The sequence below is a fragment of the Harpegnathos saltator genome, unplaced genomic scaffold, assembly GCF_003227715.2.
Source record: "Harpegnathos saltator strain DR-91 unplaced genomic scaffold, Hsal_v8.6 scaffold845, whole genome shotgun sequence".
NCBI lineage: Eukaryota > Metazoa > Arthropoda > Insecta > Hymenoptera > Formicidae > Harpegnathos > Harpegnathos saltator.
In genome coordinates this window covers 386,379-410,900 of record NW_020230699.1, presented here as the reverse complement: position 1 = coordinate 410,900, position 24,522 = coordinate 386,379, and the positions used below count along the sequence as shown (strand labels likewise).

The window sequence follows — 24,522 nt, the reverse complement described above, 5'->3', positions numbered from 1 at the left end:
TTTCTGTGACTCTTCGCAACAACTCTGTATTTCGATTGTTTGTCTCACAGGGCGAATTTATTTTTAGCTTGTTTCAGATTTACAATCCGCAACGGAATCCGAGAGAAAATCCCATCTGGTTGTATGTGTCGTGTGACGTATAGAAAATTTATAAACGCACATCATACGTCTATATGCATTTGAAAAAAAAATTTTCTGATTTTCCGAATATTCTATGCAGATATAATTTTTTTCCAAATTATGTTGCCAAAATTCTAAATTATAGATTGTTTGAAATAGACTTGAGATATTCATATCTTGAAACGTGGGAATAATCAATGCTCTTTATAAACAAGAATATTTTAAACCTCTAAATATGGGATGTTCTATTATTAAGTGTTAAGTATTTAATATGTTTAGTATGTTTAAAGGATAAATATGTAGTTTCGGAACTGATGTTTATGCATAAGACAAATTTTAGAATTTTAGAAAATTAAATAAGATGCACGACGTATACAAAATCGATTGTTTATCGCAGAGCTTTCGCAACGTACGTTGCTTATGTGCAAACAATAAGCTTCTTTTAACTTTAAACATTGTTACAAACTCCATCGACTTAAGCTTGCATGGAACAATTGTAGGATCCATTACGGATAAATTGAACAGGTGAGTTTACGTCTTATAAGGCGGAAAAACATTTCGTCAAAGAACAAAATGCTTCGTAGATTCTCGAGAAGCTTATATGAGAAGCTGAAAATCAACTTATAGGACGTTTTGATGTAAAAGTCGCGTGAGGTACGGAGATAACGATTGCAAGCGTTTAAAACGGCGGTGGGAATAAACGATTGTTACACCTAATAAAAAGCAACAACGTACACGGCTTATTGAATCGCGAGGAGAAAATTAATATGTGCACGATAAAATTGATTTTATTGAGACAGAAAATATAGCAAGCTTATTGACAGCAATATTTTATTGAATCTATGCTGTCAATCAAAATTGAAATTTATATGTTTAGATTATAATATTTTCTCTCTCTTTTTCTCTCCCTATCGAAGACTAAATTACATGTTAATTATTTTTAATTATACAGACAGGGGGTAATATATAGATATAAAGAGAGAAAGGAATTTATAGCAATCTACAATTTTTCATATTCTTTAATTCATATAATTCATGTATTGGAACCAAGTGACAATTTAATATCGTAAAATTCTAAAGATAAAAGTTAGCCAGTGAATTTTTTTTGTAGAACCAAACCATTTACGACCATTTAATTAAGGAAACTTTCAAAGAAGTAGATATAAATAGTTCAACTAGAGCGAGCATATTACTCACACAAAGTATATTTCCGATGTTCATAATTCAAGAAACGTATCCAGAGTTCTCTGAACTACCGGATGACGCGATAATGCTGAGTCGTAAAAGGGAATTAAGAAAATAAAAAATGGAATAAAATATTCCTAGAAAAATCTTGACAAAATATTCTGCTCAACGTATGCGTGCGCACGAAAGAAGTGAGAGTGCGTAAATAAGAACCTATTCAATCACCGCGAAAAATTATCAACGTCCTGAAATTCACCAGGAATATCAGTTTTCACACGTTTCCTCGTCGATATTCGCAATATCCCCGCCCCGACATCTGTCCGGCTTGCGATTTATAATATTACGTCGTCGCATGCGCGTTATCCGATCTCTATACTTTGATGAACAATAAAATTACGGAAATTCCGATTAACTTTATTCATCGACACGCTTCGACACAACGAGGACGAGGAAGAGAGAACTTTGGAACTTTTCGAACGTTCAGTTTGGTTCAACTTTTGCAGGCGCAATCACATGCAGTGATGGATCAAAGAGTACCTCCCCTCCTCTTCCTCTTCTCCCTTAATTAATATGCAACTGATTTAACGGCCTCTTGCACTACGTTTCTCGCACGGACATTTCATCGTCGCGCAATGTAGTGGCCTTTGAGAAAAGATTTTTTACAGAATAGCTGTGTGCGCGAGTTGTCAAACCCGCTGGCTAGCTCGCAATTTCGAACACAGGGTCAAACGCCTGTTATCCCCGAATCATCACGGGGATCCTCCATTATTCATACTGATTGGCCGCGAATTCACGCTATCACTCATCCTGATCGATAATATTTTTTATCATATGGATTTCACAATAATTCGGACCAAATACCTCACATGGCCACGAATATTGCAAGATCGAAAGGTCATCTTCTCTGTTTATCTTCGAGAGAGCGACGTGAGAAACGAGGCAGAATAACAAAACGTTAAGCCGAGCTTAAGAGGGAAAGATCGCACTATACGTGGGTGTGTGTGTGTATATTTCCGAGCTGTGTGATCGTAATTTCCCGGATAAAATCTCATCACATGAGACATAAAATGGTACGTCGATCGTCGTCATATTTAATGTCTCGTTTCTCTTTGACAAGCGGCTGATAAAGTCTGCGATTTTAATGAACGTTAGCAGCAATATTGTAAGCAATTTCTTGATTAACGACGGGAATCACGAACGTGCGATATTATACAACAGTATATAGAGTAATAATCTCAATCTTTTATTATTATAACAATGTATCCGATAACAGGCTTATTTAAAAAAAAAAACGAGCGATAGTGTGTGATTATCTGAAAGATTTTCTTCTCCCGAATTTATCTGTATTCCCGAGACACAATACTCTAAGTCCTTTTTAATCGGCCATAGCTCGCAAACTACGTATTTAAGATCCGATATTTTCACTCGATTCCTATTGCCTCCCATGTCACGAAGCTCGAAGATTCCTTCCGGTCATGTATGTATTTCCATATCGATCGCACACAGAAGTATGTTTCAATAAAACCCACAGAAACTTTTTGCCCGTTTTTTAACTTCGTGACAATGACTTTAGATTTTTTGCCACTCTAATAATTTTATCGCGAAATGACGAAGAAAATATGTTCAAGCAGATGTCTTCGAATTAATGCGAAAGTTTTAGGAGTCCTGGATTATCAGTTTAAGCTCCAATTGCCTCCTGACGTCATGTTCTATTTCGGTAAGTGTTCGAACGAAAGTAAAGAACGAAAGTAAAGACGAGACGACATCATTTAAAATTTGTCGGAGAGGATTAAACTACACCGATTTTGTTTTTTCTTCTTCTTGTGTTTGCTGCTTCGGACACGAATCAACTGTTTCATGAGCGCATTTCATCTCGCGGCGAGTAATTTAATTGGTCTTACGTTCACGGAGATTATCGCGAAGTGAGATGAGTTTTTAAATCTCTTGTGCGTAATACAATAATATAATACGAAAGCAAACTATTAAATAAAATTCGTAAAAGACCAAAGACTGATCACGCGCTATTTTAAAAATTTAATTATCGATAAAAATATTCTAAGGAGTCTCTCCTAATTTCTGATTTTAAAAAAATTAAAAAAATAAGTCAAATATAATTGTCAAGTTACAATTTGCCAAATGATAATAAATTATAAATATCGATCTAGGTATAAATCTCGGTTTAGGTATTTCCTTATTCTCATCAAGTTTGCCAAACGATTATTAAAAGCGAAAACCTCCGTTATGATAAATGACATGACATTAAGCTGAAAATGTATTAGTAACGTATACGATGATGTGATCAAAGAAAAGTATATTAATTAACGCCATGTTCGAGACTCTATTTCGTTATTCCAAGAATCGATGCAATATTCAGGTCAGGGCCGGCTCTAACAGAGTGCGAACGGTGCGTTGCACGCGGCCCCGCGGTTTGACCGGCCCCATGCTAGCGATTAAAATATAACTAGAGAGCGGATTTCGTTGCTGTTTTCCACACTCACAGCGCTGCGAACGCTAGTGCCGACTAGTGACTACATGGGTACTGTTATATAAAAATTCTCCGCAACATCGCCAGCGCCTCGCTAATTACTTTAGTCCATACGATACTAGCGCTCATGGCACTCTGTTAGTGGCGAAAACCCGCACCAAAGTCTACTCTTTGCTTATAGATTAGAATAAAGACAATTAGTACTCTCGACATCATTAAAGCTACAAATAGGTTTAGTAATTTTACCCGAAAGTGCGGTCTATGTGCAATTAAAAGTTTTATTTTTTTTTTTCTTTAAATAATGACTAGCAGGAACAGAGATTTTGGCAGGAAATATGTTAGTGGTGCGGAGGAGGAGAGAAAACGCAAAGCTACAGACAAATTTATTAAAACCCAAGAAGGTTCTATGAATAAATTTCTGAAAGTAGAATCTATAAATAAAGTAGAAAATAATCAAACCGAAGAAACGCCTGATGTGAGTCAACAAGATTCATGTAAAATATATGTCAAAACGAATGAAAGTCAGGACTTTAAAAGTTATGTTGATTTGACACACTCAAGTACAAAAACTGTAAGTACATTAAAGATTAAAGTTGTTCTGAATTTATTAATCAGTAGTAGATTAAACTAATTTACTTATTTATTTAAATATTAATTTTTTTACTTACGTATATTTTACGAATTTTCGTTGTTAGGACATAATAAATACAGTGGAAGATAATACAATTTATGTTGAAGATTATAAACAACTTGAAGACATCAGCACATGGCCAATACATCTAACACAATCTCAGACAATATTTTTAATTGAAAAAGATCTTGAAAGACATTGCCTAGATTATTATCCAAAAGATAACACAAATAGATGCTTTTCTAAAATATATTATTGTAGAAAAATGTGCAATAAAGAGCTAGTTGATAGGCCATGGCTAACATACTCGAAAGAGAAAAACCGAATTTTTTGTTTTCCATGTAAGTTATTTCAAACTGGTCTGGGTCAACTTGAGACTGATGGATTTAATAATTGCCAACATACATCAGAACAATTAAAGCGACATGAATTGTCTAAAGTACATTTTAAGTCAATGGATATGTGGAATGATGCACGCTAAAAACTTAAAAATAAGGATAATATCGTTCACTTATCTGAGAAACTTTTTATACAAGAAAAACATAAATGGAGGGATATTTTAGAACGAATATTATCTATTATCCAATACTATGTGAACATAACATGGCTTTAAGAGGTTCGTCTGATGTGCTTTTTACAAAAAATAATGGAAATTTCTTAGGGCTTGTTGAACTTCTGTCTCGGTACGATCCTATTTTGATGGAACATGTCAATGATGTAAAAGATAAAAAGATTAAGGCTCATTACTCGGTAAAAATGTACAAAATGAACTAATATCATTGATAGGTAATACAATTAGAAATTCTGCTAAATATTTTTCAATTCTCCTTGATTGTACTCCTGATACTTCCCATCAGGAACAACTATCTTGTATAATACGCTACATTTATGTATATAAAAACGAAGTACAAATTTGTGAAAGCTTTACAGGTTTTTTAGTTGTTAAAGACAGTAGTGGATTGGGAATAACACATTTTAAAAAAACATTTAACAGATCTTGAACTTGATTTACAACATTGTAGAGAACAAGGATACGACAACGGAGCAAATATGAAAGGGCACAAATCTGGTGTACAAGCACATTTATTGCAAAAAAATCAAAGAGCATTTTTTACTCCATGCGGTTGTCATAATTTAAATCTCCTACTTTCAGATATTGCTAATGTTTCTCCTAAGGCTATTACATTTTTCGGATTTATTCAACATATATATACTTTCTTGTCAGCTTCTAACTATAGATATGATATTGCGAAAAAATATTTAAAGCTTGTACCGAAAGCATTATCAGAAACTAGGTGGGAATGTCGAGTTGAAAGTGTAAAAGTTATACAGTTCCAAATTAAAGAACTTATAAAAACATTTGAAGAAATTTTTAGCGAGTCTAAAGATGCAAAAATCGTTAGCGAAGCATATTCTTTGTTACAAGAAATTAAATCTTATCAGTTTATATTATCAATTGTGATACGGTACAAATTACTTGTAGAAGTAAACAAAGTGAGTAAATTTATGCAGCAAAGAAACATGCAAATGGATGTTGCAATATCGTTTCTAGATACTTTACTCAACTTTTTGTCAACTTTTCGAACTACCGGTTATGACGAAAGTGTGCGAATTGCCAATGATATTGCAGCAGAAAATTATATAGAACCTTATTTTCCTAAAAATAAGGTTGCTGTTACAAAGCGTAAATTTAACTATGAATACGCTGATGAAGTAATAACTAACGAAGAAGAAAAATTTCGCATTGAATATTTTCTTTTAATCGTTGATCAGGCTATACAATCATTTAATGAACGATTTAAATTATATCAAAATTTTAAAAACAAATTTGGATTTTTATATAGTTTTCGTGACATAAAAAATTTATCGGATCTAGAGCTGATAAAAAGTTGCAATAAATTAAAACTTATATTACAAGATAAAAATGATTTTGATATAAGTGAGTTAGAACTATTTGAAGAATTAAAATCGTTTATCCATATAATTCCTGAAAACGAACAAAATTGCCTGCTTGATGTATTAAAATATTTAGTTAAAACTGAACTCAATCTAGCTTACCCAAATACATATATAGCTCTTCGTATATTGCTAACTCTACCAATAACGATTGCTTCTTCAGAAAGGAGTTTCTCGAAATTAAAAATAATTAAAAATTATCTTCGTTCATCCATGTCGCAAGAAAGATTATTAGGTATAACATTGATGTCGATAGAAAGTGACATATCTCATGAGATTGATTTTAATAATACGATTGATTCATTTGCTGCAATAAAGGCAAGAAAAGTATCTTTTTAAGTTTACTCATTTAAATGCTAAAGAGAATACCGTTTAAATACCAAAGATAAAGTTTCTGTTTCTATTCATATTTTATATCGTATAGTATATTAATATTGTATAAAAATAAAGTCTATGTTTTTAATTTTCATAAAAATATATATATATACAAAATAATATGTACATATATATATATATAAAATAAATTTAATGATATGAAGTATCGCTGTTTAATTTGCATTCAGCCCCGCTTTTTAATTAGCACGCGGCCCCGCTTAAACTAAAACCGGCTCTGATTCAGGTCAGGATAACAACTACTAACGCACCGATATACATAGTTCAGCTTTGCTTATCGGAGTATAATAATTTGATCGGAATGTATACTACTAATGCTCATTAATCAATGTAATTAATCAATGATTGTATATAATTTACAATTACATGAATATTGGTCTTCTAAAGAAAATCTAATGTCAATTTTATAAGCACTGATTTGCGATTGTAATAATATTCTGTGGGCCACGAATTCTATTCTGTCAATGTCAAACAAGAATACTGCCAAATAAAATTTCGCCTCGGGGAGCGTAATAAAAAAGAATGTGTAATACACGTATATATATACATCCGATATGTATGTAAATACTCTCAATGCGAGTTCATTGAGAAAAGCAAAACTTTCATGCTGCTGAGTTCACTAAGAACTTGGCGCTGTCAAGACCCGCAGTGCGCGCTGTTTTGTAATAAATAGTAAATACTTTGTATGAAAAGCTTTGTATGAAAAAGTTTTTCAACGTACGAAAATTTAACCTGCAGAACCTGCAGAATCTCGTGGAACTTTATCCAAAAAATATGTTAAAAATACCGAAACAGCTTGGCTATAACGATGAGGCTAACAGAATCAGGAAACAAAGTAGTCTGAAGAGAATAAGAATATTTGAGCGTAAAGCGAGTCTAGTAAAAAATTCAAGCGAGAAAAGTGCGCTTCCAAATACAACTTAGAATATGACATTGTTTTTACAAGTAACTTTGCATGGCGTGATATAATTTTGCGTATAATCCGCACATAATTTTGCATAATTATAAGATAAAGTTCGAACACAACATATACAGTTTACAACTTTTCAAATGTTAAAGAAAGAGCGAAAGAGAAATTGCAAAGGTACTGGATATACCACCTGAATAGATCCTGTGTATTTATTCTGTATAGAGCATTTGCATAATTCTCTGCTTATGAATACAATAATTGCACTATCCTTCCTCCCTGCTAGATAAAGATTTACTAGAAATTTTCAGTGCGGATAAAAGTTCGCCCAATGATCTATTCATGTGATGGTTAACGCGGTAAAATTCCACCGTAACAAATACGAGAACCGCGCTATTCTTCGACAAAAGTTTATCAGAATTTCTCCTGCGAGTAAAATTTCGCGAAACGCTCGCCGCGATTTGTACGAAGTGTCTCTCACCTCGGGGACGATTTTGCAAGGCGCCGCTCCCGAGAGGCGTTTTTGCGGGAAAACATTTCTCTCTCTCTTCCGAAGAGGCAAATAAAAAAATACGATCGGGCGTACGCGGACGGTACGGTTGCTTCTTGGGATGGCGTGAAATTCGATCAAATCGATATAATCTCCAATTGCAATTCGGCAGAACGGTCTCTCACGTGCAAGCACGGTGCACCCGTGTGCACACTTTCGTATCTGTCCCCGAGGTTTCCATTTCAAGCTCTCGCACCGGGCTTACGTTGGACAAACCCGAGGGAGAAACGTCGTGATCGGAGGGGTGAGATCGTACAATACTCTAGCAACTCCAATAAGAAAGTTTAGTCGTATAGCGTCGTGTCGCCGACTAACTTCCCTCGCAACATCAGAGATGTTAGTAGATGCGTATATGCGTGAGTAATAGGGATGTACTAGCAAACTCGTTACAAATAAATATGTCTAACTACACATATGTACATTTCATAATATACATTTAACGATGCAAAAGTTTTTTAATCATAAAAACAAAAGTAAGAAATGAAATTATACTTGAGCAAAGTAATATATGTAATATATTACGATAGTGTATATATGTAAAATTTTTAACATTAAATAAAAAGCGCAAGTTAAAAATTTTAATTAGAAATTTATGTAGTTTTTAAACAAAATATAGACAGAATATAAGTCTCTGTGTATAATATGATTTTCTTATGAAAAAAGATTTTATGTTATTTCCTCTTTGTACGGATTTGTAAGAATGAAATATATAAAATGTAGTTATATGTTATGTATTAAATTATGTATTACGTATACAATGTAGTTATATGTTATGTATTAAATTATGTATTATGTATAAAATGTAGTTATATGTTATGTATTAAAAAAATGAAAGTTGTATATCTTAATGTAAAAATGCTCTTCGTTTTAAATGAAAAAAAAAGAATATATATCAGGCGTCAGTAAATCACGTCAAATCATATTAAATCCTACCAAATTGTTGCGATATTTGACTTTGCATAATCGTAAATATCATAAGAATATCGATTTTAATTTGCGCTTTTCTATGATATATTTCTTATAACCTTCTTACCAAAGTGACTCCTCTATTTCTTGGAAGCAGAGAAATTGAATAAGCTAACAGCGTTATACGAAAAATGACATTTCGGCTCGTCGATTTGGTCGGTTTATACTGTGGCTTCGCAGGAAACTCTAAGCTGTTTCGGAGTAGGACGTGTCCTAAAAGCTATGGATGCGCAGTCATAAAACGAGCGACGAGCTTTTAGACGAAAGGAGCACTTGCATTTGACGTAAAACGATCGTAAGAGAACCTCTTTGCAAGTTTTACTCACGTGTACGTATTTACCTTGACATATGCCTTGTAGATATACTTTTTAGTATATAATATATACAAATAACTCTCGGTATAACCTTTGCTGACAAAGACTTCACACGAAAAATAAAAACTTTATTTTTTTATTTTACTTAAAGGAACATATTAAAAACGACAATGTTTTTAAGAACATTGTCGTTATGAATGAAATTTCGGACATCATATTATTGCAAATAATTAAATCATTGAAGTGCTTAGTCACGCATACAAATATCATATTGCAGAAAAGTACACAAAATCGAGAACCTAGTTCCTTTTTACAATTAATCTTTCATTCTTTACCCTAACAATTAATCATACAAATAAAATCAATAAATCTACTCACCAAGCATCGTAGAGTCGTTATCAGTGACATCGCCGACGATTCTCACGCGACTTTACATCCTAACTCTTCGAGAATACATCCGCAATAAAATGTTATGCTGTAAATAATAATTAACAATAAAGATATTTTATTAATTCTTCGCGCAACGATTTTAGTAGGTTAATATATACGCGATTCGCTTTAATATGCAAATAAACACGGATTGACTGCATTTTGAACGGTGACAAACGGATATGGCACGAGAGTCGTAATATAGCAAATAGCGCGGGTAAACGTGTACATTTTTTACGAATGGCGAAATGGCTGACATTCGTTGAAGACCGACGTCGACGTTAACGTTAAAAACCGAGAATCTTACGCAAGTTTACGCGACCGCTAATACCTCTACACATTATCGCGGGCAAAAAGCACAAGCTTTCCGAAGCGTGATATTAACGCTAAATCGCGCAATACTTGTTTTGTCAAGCAGAAGCAGTTGCTCTACTTGATTCATAGCCTCCCGTTTCCGACGCAACGCCATAGATGTTCGGTTGAGATACCGTACCACGAATATCGAAAGATATCATGCTTATTTGCGTTGGTGCAGACCGATTGATACGATAAAATGATTGCCTGTCATTCGGCGCAACAAATCTGATACTTATTTTCGTGCGGAATTTATTTTTGATAGAAATAAATACCTGATTAAGAGGCGACGATTTCGACCCGTGTTTCAACCGCCAAAGCCCGATGGGAAAGGGCTGCCAACCCATTCAATTCCAGCGACGCTTTCTTCGAACAGTTGTATGCGCAGAGTTGCTCATTCTAGTTGCACTGTGTTACACTTTGTGCACTTTCTCAATGAAATGAATGAATATTTGGGACCTAGTGAAAGCGAAAAAGAAATAATAGGTTTGTTTTTTATCGCTGAACTTATAAAACTTAAAAAGAAACAGATATAGAGTTGAGAGTTGGTGGGAGAAAGAGCAGAAAAGAATCAGCAATCAAAAGATGCAGCAGTTAAAAACAAGTATTCATTCGTAATTCCGGTACAATGTGATTGCGTTTTTTAAACCGGTTGCTTTATTATTTTGTCCATTTGCATCATTTCGATAATTTTGCGTACTGCAAAATATACAAATGCACTGTAAGTAGGTCAATGGACCTTTTCAGGCTGCGTCCCAAGATTCACTGCTAGTACTGAAAATATATAGTTTGTATCATGTATACTATAGATTTTTAGTGCTGGCAGTGAATACCGGAACGCAATCTATTGGTCTATTCTTTGTAGCTGCACTGTTGAACTGATGCAATAAGTTAAAGTGAGACAAATATAGGTTTTCTGATTCTAACTTATTGCACCAGTTCAGCAGTGCAGCTACAAAGAACAGACTAAATATCTCAATCATGATTGGTGGATTTGTGCGCGCAACGCACTGTACTTCGGTGCAACATATAAAAAACCGCCACTTTGATTAACTCGACCGTTACGAGTGGAATCGTACGGCGGCAGTACAAATTCTAGAAGCCATTTCGTGATCGACGCGATTTCCACTTATGCACGGTGAGTCGTGTAATTTATTGTCGTCGGAATTATCGAGAGTGAGTGTCGTACGTTTTCCTGGGCAAAAAGTCATTCAAATTAGTGCAAATGAATATTTTGTGAAACGATCCAGTCAAAAATACCGAAAGAGCTGACATACGTTCATCGTGTTACAACGGTCCAAGATTCAATTTTTAATCCTTTTCTCCCGCGCACAAAGTCTGTCTTTGAGAGTGCCGAGCGGAATGTCGGAATTTCTGTTGCTGCGGTCTGCGTTTTCAACGTCGGTGAGTAACAATACAGCAAAAAAAATTGTAGAAATATATACGAATTTGTTTGATGAACAGTACGAAAGAAGGGAAAAGGGGAAATGAGGGGGAGGAAGGTAAAGGATTAAACCTATACAACGTATCTATATAACAAAACTAGATATCCATAAACAAATTCTTAGTAAATTGATATCGCGCTACAGTGGGTCAAGCTCGTACAATAACAGCATACGTGAAATTCTACGGAAACGGTAAATTCTTCGAGTGCATCAGACTACTGATACGATAACTATTCGCGTGACATTTCGCGGACGGTATGTGACGGCATAACGGAGCCGTCCATAGTTACCATACCAAAGAGACACCAGCGGATTCCTAGTAGTTTTTCAACAATACGTACTGCAAATTACGTATACAATAGCTTAAAGTATCCCTCCTTTACAACGCAAAGTTCGTATAAGACAGTGGATATGTTGGTCTGTTCTTTTTAATAGATGTAGTACTACTGAAAATTCTATTTATTTTTCCTTCGACGCTAGATATTTTTTCATCAAAACAGCAAAAAATATAATTTAGTTCAGCTAAAAAGAACAGATAAGTGAAAACAGAGAAGTGCAAAGAAATACTCGTTACATGTGTATAGAAACATTGCTCGTTATTATTTTATCATTAGAAACATTATCTGATTAACTTATACAATAGCTATACACGCATAGATGTACATGTACATACATATATATATGTGTATATATATATATATATGTGTATATATATATAATTTTTTTTAATAGATATATATGATGATCATTTCATATATGATGATACATTTCATCTTATTTAAAATCGCAATTGTTCACACTATTTTCACATCGCGATTATTAAATTTAAAGTGCGGCGTCTCCTATATTATACGTTAATAAAATCTCCTTCGTCACGTGGAAAACACTTTTATTTATATAGTACTTGCTACTTAGCTAAAGTGCGGATCTTGTGGACGTGAGAGTGAAAAATCTCCTTGGAAATGTGTGAAATGCAACACGTGGAAAAGTACATTTACGTATATATACCTTAGGAAGGTACAGTCCCTTAGAATTCATCTATGCAATTTTTGCTCAAACAAGCTTGAGCACTCTGTAAATGCTTTGTGCACCTTTGAGCAGCAAACTCATTTCATTTAATGTTATACCGAGATAAAAAGACGTATGACTATTTTACGTTTCTCTTTAAATAACGATTGAAATTCGGTGTATCATAGTAAATTACGTCTTAAAATTATACAAGGTAAGACACATAGAACGTGACACAACAATTTCCCTAGTTTTTCTTCATATCAAGCATCATTTTAAAAACTGAGTCATTATTTTCTGCAAGCAGTATTATTTGCAGCGAAACTATTAAAGCCAGTACATGAACTCCTCGAAACTTTAAGAGCAATAATTTCAACATTTCTCTAAAATCTTAAATGTTAACTTGTCACGCTTTATGTGCCTCATCGTGTATATCTCGCATCGCTTAGTGATTAAAATAAATAGTTCGTCATACAAGTATCTTCTTAATAATTAAACGCCTCTTTCAAACTTGCAAACACGATATCAGAAACAAGAGAAGTATGATTTTCACTTCCGATCTTCATTTAACATACGTATGGAATACGTACAGAGATAGAAATTTTAAAGAAAAAGGTGAAGACCGGAAGTCGATATCCCATTAAGATATAATTCAAGATAGGAATGTTTCTCGCGTACTATTCTGCGTGTCTCTGTCGCAGTTTTCCCATTCTTTTCCTTTTTTCATATTACACTACCTTTTGCTTTTTTCATTATCAAAAGATTCGAAAGTTGTTTTCCGAGTACATATACATATAAATTACCATTTCGTCACTTTTTGTCTTGTTTTGGATGTAATAACGAATTTTGTTTATAAATTAAAAACAAAGATTGAATTTGCGGGTAACCAATTTATCTCTTCTGTTTCTTGTGTCTATTTGAAAATGTCCGATTATAGTCGACATGTTGGGTCTGGCACTAGGAACTCGCATTCCTAGTGATACTTTGAACAACACGCTGTCCCCACCACGCCTCCAAATTGAACGGCTCAAAATCTGTAAAGTGCAATAAATCTCCTATTTATTAGTGAATATGCAATGACGTGTACATTATGATATGTAATTAATAAGATAATATACAAAAATATAGATCACAGAAAGATAGAAATTAACTTTTAACTTAACCGGATATTTTATTATAATAATATATATTATTCTTTTTGGAATGAATAAGTAGTGAAAATAATTGTGGAAATAAATCTGCGGCAGACAGGTCAAAATCCAGTAATAAGAAAATATAATATCAGACTGATATATACAATACTTACTCCTGATATATGAGATTATGATTTAGCGTATGAGAATAGCAGCCAATTACAATGCACAGTAATCAAAAAGAAAGTATTTTATTAAAGACATAAAATAAGATAAGTGAAATAGTTGGTCTCTATATCTTTACAAATATAAAGTTCGACTATTTCACTCACAACAACTTGATTTATGCTTTCTTCTTGATTATTTACCCTTCAGTTGTGGATTTGGCTCGCGTTCTTGGTAATATGTAACTGATGCTCCATTTCTATAGTTAGAGGTATTACTGTGAGGTTGATTATGACACATATCTAGCTCCCTAGATACAGAATTCCAAGCTGAAATAATACAATATAAAATACTTTCCTCTGCAAAACTAGTTATCTAATTAAATGAGTTATACAAAAAATTGCAAGTACTTACAGTCATAAATATATTTGATCAAGTCAAAATGTTGTGCCAGAACAACTGGCTCTGGTTGGCAAATCTCTGGCTGATGTCTAGAGGGCATTGTAGAAGGCCTCTTTCCATTCATTGCTGACATCTGCGATCTGCCACTGGAAAATAAAAAAATTACAATAACTTCCACAGATATAACATAATATATACATCCTAGATTTTCAGATAAAAAGTTACAGTTTCTAAATCTTATTTTTACAAATTATTTTACAAAAAAATTATTTGTCAAAATGCAACTCCATATTGTAACGCGAACGGCCATGTAACCGACAATTTAATGATCAGTTCAAAAAAGTTAATATGCTCTAATTAACTGATAGAATTCCAACTTATCTTAAGTGCAAAAAGCACCAATCACAAACGTTACACGTAACTCAGATAACTAATGATCACATATGGAGAATCCAAACGCAAGATAAACAGACATGCTAATGACTAACATGCGAAACCTGCGAAACGTCAAGTCAAACATAGTCCCTGCATACGCAAAGGCGCCATTTCATGCAAGCGTTCGGTAATCATTTCTAACGAAAAGTGATACGAGAGCACTATAAAAGTGCGGACGAGACAAACGAAAACGCACGAGCTGTGATTATCGTGCGCATAATTCGATTTGTATCAGGAAATTCAAAAACAAATACGATAACGTCAATTATCTTTTTTTGGAAAGTATACCTGACGTATCGAAAGCCACGTATATACAAGTCCAACCATGTTTAAAGCGTCAGAATGAACGCACGTCATTGCCGACACCTGCGTGATTCTCCGAACAATTAGCCGTGACACGATTTCCACGTAAATCGATCATAAATATACGGGTACTGGTAGAACTGTCTTGCGTGCACGTATGCACGCACGCACACATTTGACAGGTGGAAGATGTCGTTTAAAACAAGTCGGTGATGCGAAATGTTTGAGAGCACGATAACGAAATTCTCCTTTTTCTTGTAGAATCTCGCGATTTCGTGAAACAAACAGCCTGGGCGCGAATTGACGCGAAGCTGAATGAAAACGTTCGCGGAAAAGATGGCGGGTTGACAGATGCGGGCGTGCTTGCTCGTTCCCGCCCGCGCTTTCGTTCTACCGAGAGGAGCAATCACGTAGACTACCGTATATTTCGTGTCCCAGTAATGACGAGATTCGAGTGACGTAGAGTTCACGAGAACAATGATATGAACGTGAATGATGATGGAAGAAACGGATGAAAGACATTGAACGCCAAATACGTGAGATACGCGAGAATGGAGTCGTTTGCTAGTATCGTTCTCAGTTACAAATACCTCATCTTTTCAATCGGTCTTGGAACTTCTCGACGATGAGGCTTTAGCTTCTCGATCTTTTTTTCTGATAGCTTCAATAGATGTGACGACGTCCAACTGCTTCAGAGAATCCGAGTAAAGTGCGAGCAATATCGAATACACTATTATTACACAGCTGCGTCTGGAACTGCTGTCAACAATAGCAACAGCGCTAATCCATGACAAACCGGAAAGAAGCAGAAACTCACGATGCAGTTCGAGGAAACGGCTACGTGATATAAACTGGTCGTCGTTAGATGGAGCGGACCTCTCTGCGCTGCTGATATGCAACGTGTATAGAGCCCATTTATCTATACTTTACATTAGACATAAGTCGCAAAGTTACAAGCAAATTGATTAATCACAATCGATCATAATTGATTAATTTACTTACGACTAATGTAGAATGGGTTTTATGTCTATCACTGACAAATGCTAAAAACTGTCAGCTCTGGGTAAATTTTCATATTGGCAAAGGGCCCCGAGGGGCCTGAAGGTAATTCAAGAGCCATGACAGTACCGAAAGCCTAAATGTGTACCTTTCTCTTTCGAATGTAATTTACATTAAACATAATGTTAGTTACCATCTTGCTGGTAGCAGAAAGTAACCTGAGAGCAGCCAATACGACATTTTCTGCGACACCAACTTTCCGCACTGGGAAAGGACGCCATTTGCATCCATTTTGAGAGGGGAACTACGATAGTACATCCACTTTCAGGCCTCGGTGGTAAAATCTGCATATGGTGGAAGTCCATGCTACATCCACTTTCAGGCGGTTTATGTCCGTGCTGCAATGACAGTTGCCATCTCTATGCCAGACTCTATGCCCGATGGTCTAAAAAGAGCGGGGGAGAGGGGGGGAGGAGCAGAAAAAATAAAAGTACGTATTAAATGTTAAATCTTCGAATATATATTGCCGTATCAAAGTCTCTTCTATAATAAACAATTTGACATGTATGGAGACGCATGATGTATCGTTGTCCGCGTCCCGTTCACTTCGTCTTGTTTTTTAATTCAGCATCCCGTCCGCTCCGGACATTCGCTCGTGGCACTGACAGTGGCCGTCGGTGAGCATTCGATCCGCTCGGAGGAGCACGTGTTATTCACGTAATTAACGTAACGAGACTCCGATTATAAATATCCCGCGAGTCGACGAAATATTTGAACTTTTAAAAAAGCATCAAAGAAAATCACGTTAATGTTGTCATGGGTAAAATCTCACCCCGGTATATATTTTCTTATTTTCGAAATAAAAAAAGCCAAACGAATGCAATTAAATGTTTATCATCATTGAATATTAAATGAAAAGTAGAAGAGTTATTGTCCGCAACGGATAATCTCTCTGTATAAAATGTCGAACTGAAACATATTAAAAAGTATTGACATTTTGAATACGTCTGAATTCTGCTTTCTGATCCGAAGAAAGGGAAAATAAAAAATATTAGTTCCCATTAAATTTCACCGCTCTAAATGCGAGATGGCAGTAGTGAATGCTTCGCATTAACAAGGATTCAATTCGTTTCAAATATGTCTTGTATTCAATCGCAATCGATAATTTTTAAATACGAACTTTCGTATTGAAAAATATTCACTTCTTCTCCTAATCGTTTTCGGATTCAGAGGCATACAAGATTTTCACGTTCTATTCCCCGTCGCATTAAAAAGTATTCACCCGCGATCCAATCTGAGAGCAGAATTCACGACAAAATCTCGTGAATGCGAAACAATACTTTCAAATACGACATTTTATACAGGACTAATATTTAATAAGAGCGCGACTAAATTCGCATAGGATGAAATTCCATTCTTTAACGCTACCATGACCTTTAATTATTCTCTGAAAACGGCGTCACAACAACTTACACTCTGTACAATTAGTTGCTAACACATTTTCTAATCGTATACATTCCTCTTTAATTAACATAAAGCTAACAAATGTCCGATGCTTCGACAGAGTAATTTTCTTTATTTTCAGTAATCAATAAATAGAGTGCATCAATGTCGCGTACAGTTGAAAGGCCTCCTCGCATTCCCCTCGTCGTTCCGAAACCTTCGAGAAAACAAGAGACGCTCAAAGGCAAGTCTCTCTTGCTTCAACCGCCGCCGAGGCCCGCAATGTTTACATCGCGCCGATTGTGTTGATCGGCTCGCGAGCGACGACACTTTTTGCTTCGTATTATAATACTCGCGTATTATAATACCTCATGTATCCGACCTCATTCCATCAGCAGCAGCCGTGCGCGACGCTCTCGTCACTTCCGTCTCGTGTAATTAAAAGAAATATATCTCGTCGGTCCTCGAGATACTCAATCGGCATCGCGTCGGCATCTCATTCATTAACTGCACGGTCGAATCGCGAGTATCAGCATTAGAAGCATGAGCGAGTGAAATCCGGAGGACTTCAGCAGTCGAGAAGCAGAACGCCGGCAGCGATACGTCACGTTTCCAGGTATGTGGAATCATTTATTACGCGGGAGGTAATAAATCCGATAACGAGAGCGTACGTTTGACGAATTTTCCGGGAATAAGAAGTCGGAATTTCGCGCTCGGCATTCACAATCCGTCATCATCCGACTAGTAATCATCACTTTATGAATTTGCAATTACTCTCGTCAATCTCTGTCTGTCTATCTATTTATTGCGTTGTTGTATACAAAAGATATTGATCCAGACAGAGACGGATAACGGTCCATGGACGTTGATCTCGAATTCATCATGTTCTCAATCAAACATTCTGAATCATTCCCAATTCCTGTGTGAGAATATTGGTCTTGTGTAGAATATTCAACGTCATATCGCTTCTTAGACTGCGACCTTTTTTGTTTTCGGTCAGTGCTTCTTTCAAGTTTGTTTACTCTTGTTACGGGATCTGAATTTAAATGTCCATCCGTAAAAGAATATTTTCGATAGCACACAACTGTTGTCTCCGCTTCTTATTGTCATTTTATTTCGTCAGCTCTTTCAAGAGCTCCTATCTAGACATTCAATGTCAATAAAGAAAAAAATCGTAGCGAATATTCTCCACTCATCCTGACCAACCATTTTTTCTCTACCGCAGCTTACCAACCAAGAACGCTAAATTTTTGTTCCAGACGTTGCGGGAAGCAAGTCCGGCGGACGCGGATGCCGCACCGGAGGATCCGGTTCGGGCAGAGCAGGGTCGGCCTGCAGGAAGGTAAAGTTTACAAGTTTTCTACACATCTGTGTTCAACTCTTTACATTTTGCCGTAAATGACGACTCTCTACTCCCAGTAGAAGCGGAGATATCAACGGAGAAAGGCTGGAAAACTTTAACCTTCGATATCTCCTAAACGGTTAGAGATACAGGCCTGGTTCTGGCACCAAATTAATGTCCTCTCAAAACCCTACATTTTGCCGTAAATGGCGACTCTCAACTCCCAGTAGAAGCGGAGATATCCATGGAGACAGGTTGGAAAACTTTAACTTTCGATATCTCCTAAACGGCTAGAGATGCAGGCTCGTATGTTCGCAACGATATAGTGCTGTATCAACCCTATTCTTTCCATAAAATTCGACTCTCAATTTCCAGTAGTAGTGAAGATATTAACGGTACAAATTGGAAAACTGTAACCTTCGATGTCTCCTAAACGGTTCAAGAATCAGAAACGTGCCTTTGCCACAATATAGTCCTATATATACATACCCTATTCTCACAATAAAGCTCGATTCCCAATTCCCAGTAGAGACAGAAATATTAACATTGCAATTTAAAAGTATAACCTTCGATATCTCCTAAACGACTGAATATACAAGTACGCTCCTTCGTCTCCTAAACGTCTCAAAATACAATATCGAGCCTTTGGCACAATATAGTATAAGGCTCGACTCTCAGTTGCTAGTAGAAACAAGGATATTAACAGTACACGTGAAAAATGTGGTCTTCGATATATCCTAAGTTGCTCAAAATACAGGAACGTGTCTTTACCACAATATAGTCCTTCATATACCCTATTCTCATCATAAAGCTCGACTTTCAATTCCCAGTAGAGGCGGAGATATTAACAGTACAATTTAAAAATGTAACTTTCGATATCTCCTAAACGGCTCAAGATACAGGAACTTTGGTTATAGGCGAATTTGCCTCGTTAGGGCATCGTCGCGGTATCGTTGTCGCGAAAAATAAGAAATAAAAGAGTGAAACGTCGGTATTCATTAGTTATATGGTTACGCGTTACTATGCAGAAAATATGTCATGGAATTTCAAACTGTATGCTCCTAATACATCGTATGTTGGTGTCGAATATTATTAAATTTTTATTACACTACAGAGATTATTTTGATGTTTTATAATATTTATTCTATACTTTAATATGAATAAACTAAAATGGCGCGCGCGTAGCACGCGCTTGTAGTGTTCTTGTGTTATATAAACGCATAACACTGTGCGGTACCTTGCTTGTCAAGTACGCTATTATGGTTGTAGCACGGACATAAACCGTCTTACAAATGGATGTAGCACGAACTGCCACCATATGCAGGTTTTACCGCCGATATCTGAAAGTGAATGTAGTATCGTAGTTCCCCTCTCAGAATGGATGCAGATGGCGCCTTTTCCCAGTGCGGAAAGTCGGTGTCGTCGAAAATGCCCTGTTGGCCGCTCTCACGTTTCTCTTTGGTATCTGTCTCCACTAGATAGATCTGCTGGTGTTCTTATATTCGCATATTAAATGTTCAAATCATTTTATGTCGTATCGAACACGGAGTTGATACTTGCGTAAAAAGGTATTCTCTATTAATCATAATTATTTAAAAATTATATTATCACTGTCTTGTATAACACGTGCGCATATAACATACAATATATTTTTAATTTTGTTCTTTTCCCCAAAATTTGTACGCGAAAATTCTATAGATTCTCGCGGTTCTTCTCTCTCTCTCTCGCCAGAGGTTATAAACAGAGTCAAGTTTCTTGACTTTAGACCTTTAGACAATTTTATAATGCTTGTTACTTAGCATACAAACGATGATCATATTATTGCTTCTTTCAATATTCTCACGTCGATAAAAGTGCTCGAAAAACTATCGAAATATCGTAAAGAAATTGCATGAAGGAACATGCAATTACTTCCGTTTTTCTATTCTTACCGACTACAGCAGATTTAATCATCGTTTTGAAGATACAGCTATAACACAATAGATTTGGAAAAGTCGATAACTCCACTCTTCACCTTACAAAACTTATTTCAAAACTTATCGTATTATCTGTGCGGACTTTCCCCTTCTCTTTCTTCCCCTTTATTATCGAAATATCGGAGTATCGAACATAGTTATCTCTCGGATATAAAGTGATTTTATGCTCTTGTCGGCCTACGAAAAACGGCCACGACTTTTTAACATCAAATTTAAAAATGAGCGCTTTTATCAGAGATATTTCACATTTTTGCTATTTTTATGGACCCCAATTTTCTCCGTGATATTAAACCAACTTTATTGGATTAAAATCAAAGGAGATATAGCTATGCATAAAACAAGACCAACTAGTAATAGGTATTGACAAGGCTTCGACGTACATTTTTAATTCTTTAATTAATTTCTGACTGTATGTAATTAAACTGTGTGTAATTAAAAATTCAATTTTAGGGAATAAATAAAATACAATATCAGGTTCTTTTAATTCGCTCAGCTTATCGCAAGTAATATCTCGCTAAAAGCTGAAAGCCGAAATGAAAAATTTTAACAACAATCGCGAATTTTGTAGTTTTATCCTGAGATGAGTTTCTATTGAGTTCTCTCTTGTTCGTTTATTTTTTACTTTTTTCGAATATTTTATTTGACATCGAGCTCCTTTTTGATCTCATTTATCTTTTATATCGTATATTTAAAACGTCTTTTATCTACTTGTATCATAAATACTCCCCCCCCTCTCTCTCTCTCTCTCTCTTTCTCATGTATCACGTCACGTTCATTATATTTACCTGCCGTCTCCTTTCATAACAGACACTATGCTCCTGTCAGCGCGAGCGACATAAAGACAACAGCGACTATCATCATTATCACCGCCGATGACCGCAACGCTTTGTTACAACATCCGGATCTGCTGTCACTGTGCGCACTGTAAACTAGAAGATCTTCACTGCTTAAAAAATACGAAACGTATACCTGATCGAGGTAAGAAGAACGTACAAGTTTATTAAAAAATTCAACAGCGCTAAACTTCCGAGACAGCTTCGTTTTTTCCTCCCAGCGCAATATAGCACCGGGGATAGTTTAATCTTTCTGGCTTGACGATTGTGATCGTACGAACGCGAGAATTCGTGTCAATTAAATCGCGCTCTTTCGATCGTTTCGGCGATAGCGCCAATGTTTCGCCGCGTGTGTTAAGCCGCGCAATGGCAGTCGGGGCGAGTCCGTAGGTCGTTATTGCTCGCGGGTCGGCGGGGATGTAATTAACTCTTTGCTTTGACTTGCCCCCTGCGATTTTATCACTTGCAGTTCGTTTGGTGGAAAGCACAAAAAAAGATACGCGTATCTTTTTTTGTGCTTTCCCGACAGACGGAATCCGATAGACGAGCGGAGTTGCAGATCATCTGAAATTGACTGGCGTGTTTACCACAGTGCTCTTTCATAAATTGATCGCTCCATCTTTTTGCAGGGACGACGTAATACGGGAATTACATACAAGATATATGAGAGAAAAGTGCACATGAGATTCTCTCATTCGTGGTACGCTCGTTCGATTCGTTTCCCGTTTTGTCTTATTCTCTTTTATTTTTCCTATCGATGTACAATACGTATATCAAAGACAGATGTCTATTTATGCAACTTTAAGAGCAACTTTAGAAAATTTCACAACACGATCTCATATCCTTCGATAAACGAGCCGACTGTACGTTTCGTATTTCATATACAGCCATATCTGCCTCTGAATTTTATTTTTAATTTGATCATATCAATTATCTTATGCGTGTGTTGACAATATTATGTTGCAAGTATTATTTTATATTTTAATGTTTTTTGTTATTTTCTATTTCTTTTTTCATTTATCTCTTCAACAAGTCAATTCCACAATTTACGCGAGTACAATTAAAGAATAGCGAGACTAAGCTCGCGATTACTTCGATTATTTTACTCGCATCGTCGCTCGTCTTTAATTATCTAAATACTGTCTGTCGACGTCACTTCGCAACGAGATAGCATTTCGAAACTGAAAAAGGTGCGCCTTAATGGCATTAATTAAGGAAGGACAGTCCGCTTTGAAACTGTTTCTTCAACTGGGTCACTGCGCTTAGGGACGCGTCACGAATGCATCTAGTAATTAAACGTAACCCAGTTAACAGGTGAGACAATTCTATATTGTCTAAGTAATGATAAAGACGTATCAGATACCGCGAAATCTTGCAACCCCGAACATGGTTTGTCCGTCGGACGTTTAAGCAGCTGCTTTTAATCATGCTAAAACTCGAACACTGTATTGTGCGCTCAAACTGGTTATATTGTGAAACTTGATATTAATAGTCTGATTCCATTTTAATTTATGGGAGATTCGGTTAACGCCGAAAATCAACGAGTGCTAAAAGCATATATATATTCCCTCTATATATTTGTATAATTAAATAAATCATGAAAAAGATTTTGAAGTGTCTACGATAAATAAGTAATGTAGTAAAATATTTCTTCTCGAAATATTTTATACGTACAATGAAAATTGTCTAACTGTATATTTATTTATCTAAGACAAATAATTCTTCATAATTTATTTAATTCTTCTAACAATTAGCACACAGTTGTAATTAGTCTTGTTGTATAATTCCGTCTTAATAGCGTATATAAAACCTTCCTCTTTCCATATTCTAACTACGACTTCATAATTCCGACATTTACTCGTTCGAGACCATTCGTATTTAGTTATCGTAAATTCATTATGCGACAAATTAAATTGTTGCTTAACAATTTTCCTTTAATAAAATACACGAAGTGTCACTCGTTAGTCGAGCATAAAAAGGAATTTCATCATTACGATGAAACCTGAGACGCCCGTCTTATCTTGCTTCCTCGAGTATCTCTCCGTGAGGTACGAGAGATCGAAGGCTCATCCTCTCCAGAGAGGTCAAACTTCCCGGGATAGGAACCAAGGGAATAGCTCGAATACAAATTACTGTGTGAGAAACCGCAGCACCGGTTTGATCGGGAGACAATGATATCGATTGATCGTGGCCGTCCACAAGCCACGTGTGCCTATTATTCCGTAGGAATACAAGAGTCAAGTATCACAAGATAATCACTAGTATATATATATATATATATTAATGTGGAAATTTCATTTGATGTATCTCGATGTTGATACGTGAGATTATCGATCGACCATTCGTGCTCGATTAATTGCCGAAGAACGTAATTCTCCGTTGCGTAAATTAGATAAATCGTTCAGAATTTCAGTATGTTGATCATCGCGACGGGTGTAACACAGCGATATGAATCGATGAAGCAATGATGATAGCAAGAAAGATCCAATTTCGTCTTCTATATGAAAATGAAGAGAGCATGAAATTCTCTTACGTACCTCCTTGATATAATCAGCATACATCTGCGTAATACCTTCATTGAAGCGGTTCGCTCAACTAGACGCGTCTAATCAGGAATTCGATGCTCGATGTCTATTAACGATCTATCGATTGTTAACGCTAATGGATGTGGCTATGATTATATGGAGATTACTCCGAATTATACTATAATTTATGCGTGCGGCTTGACGCTTAGCAAAAATTCCTTGC

General features: G+C 35.8%; 2 protein-coding genes across 4 annotated transcripts; one reads left to right on the top strand and one right to left on the bottom strand.

Moving 5' to 3' along the window:
- The first annotated feature begins 3,939 nt into the window (after positions 1-3,939).
- Positions 3,940-5,475, top strand: LOC112590518 (zinc finger MYM-type protein 5-like). The gene is made up of 4 exons (XM_025307310.1): positions 3,940-4,361; positions 4,486-4,762; positions 5,083-5,171; positions 5,416-5,475. Exons 1-4 carry the CDS (start codon positions 4,092-4,094, stop codon positions 5,473-5,475), a joined length of 696 nt encoding a protein of 231 aa, XP_025163095.1. The 5' UTR covers positions 3,940-4,091.
- Positions 5,476-12,452: 6,977 nt separating this feature from the next.
- LOC105185570 (MAPK regulated corepressor interacting protein 2) lies at positions 12,453-15,990 on the bottom strand. 3 transcript variants are annotated; one of them, XM_025307309.1, is made up of 5 exons: positions 15,167-15,731; positions 14,456-14,589; positions 14,245-14,370; positions 14,050-14,051; positions 12,453-13,777 (listed from the first exon to the last, which is right to left on the bottom strand). In XM_025307309.1, exons 2-5 carry the CDS (start codon positions 14,574-14,576, stop codon positions 13,601-13,603), a joined length of 426 nt encoding a protein of 141 aa, XP_025163094.1. In that variant the 5' UTR covers positions 14,577-14,589; positions 15,167-15,731; the 3' UTR covers positions 12,453-13,600. The 3 variants fall into 3 exon arrangements, with proteins under 3 accessions (XP_025163094.1, XP_011143479.1, XP_011143480.1); XM_011145177.3 differs by lacking the exon at positions 15,167-15,731 and adding an exon at positions 15,772-15,990 and having other exon boundaries at positions 12,454-13,777; XM_011145178.3 differs by lacking the exons at positions 14,050-14,051; positions 15,167-15,731 and adding an exon at positions 15,772-15,987 and having other exon boundaries at positions 12,455-13,777.
- Positions 15,991-24,522: the final 8,532 nt, after the last annotated feature.

Coding starts and splice junctions, on each gene's coding strand:
- LOC112590518 (XM_025307310.1), top strand. CDS start 4,092: ATGACTAGCAGGAACAGAGATTTTGGCAGGAAATATGTTAGTGGTGCG. Junction 4,362..4,485: donor CACACTCAAGTACAAAAACT/GTAAGTACATTA, acceptor TTTCGTTGTTAG/GACATAATAAATACAGTGGA. Junction 4,763..5,082: donor CCGAATTTTTTGTTTTCCAT/GTAAGTTATTTC, acceptor GAAATTTCTTAG/GGCTTGTTGAACTTCTGTCT.
- LOC105185570 (XM_011145177.3), bottom strand. Junction 14,371..14,455: donor GATCAAATATATTTATGACT/GTAAGTACTTGC, acceptor GTATTATTTCAG/CTTGGAATTCTGTATCTAGG.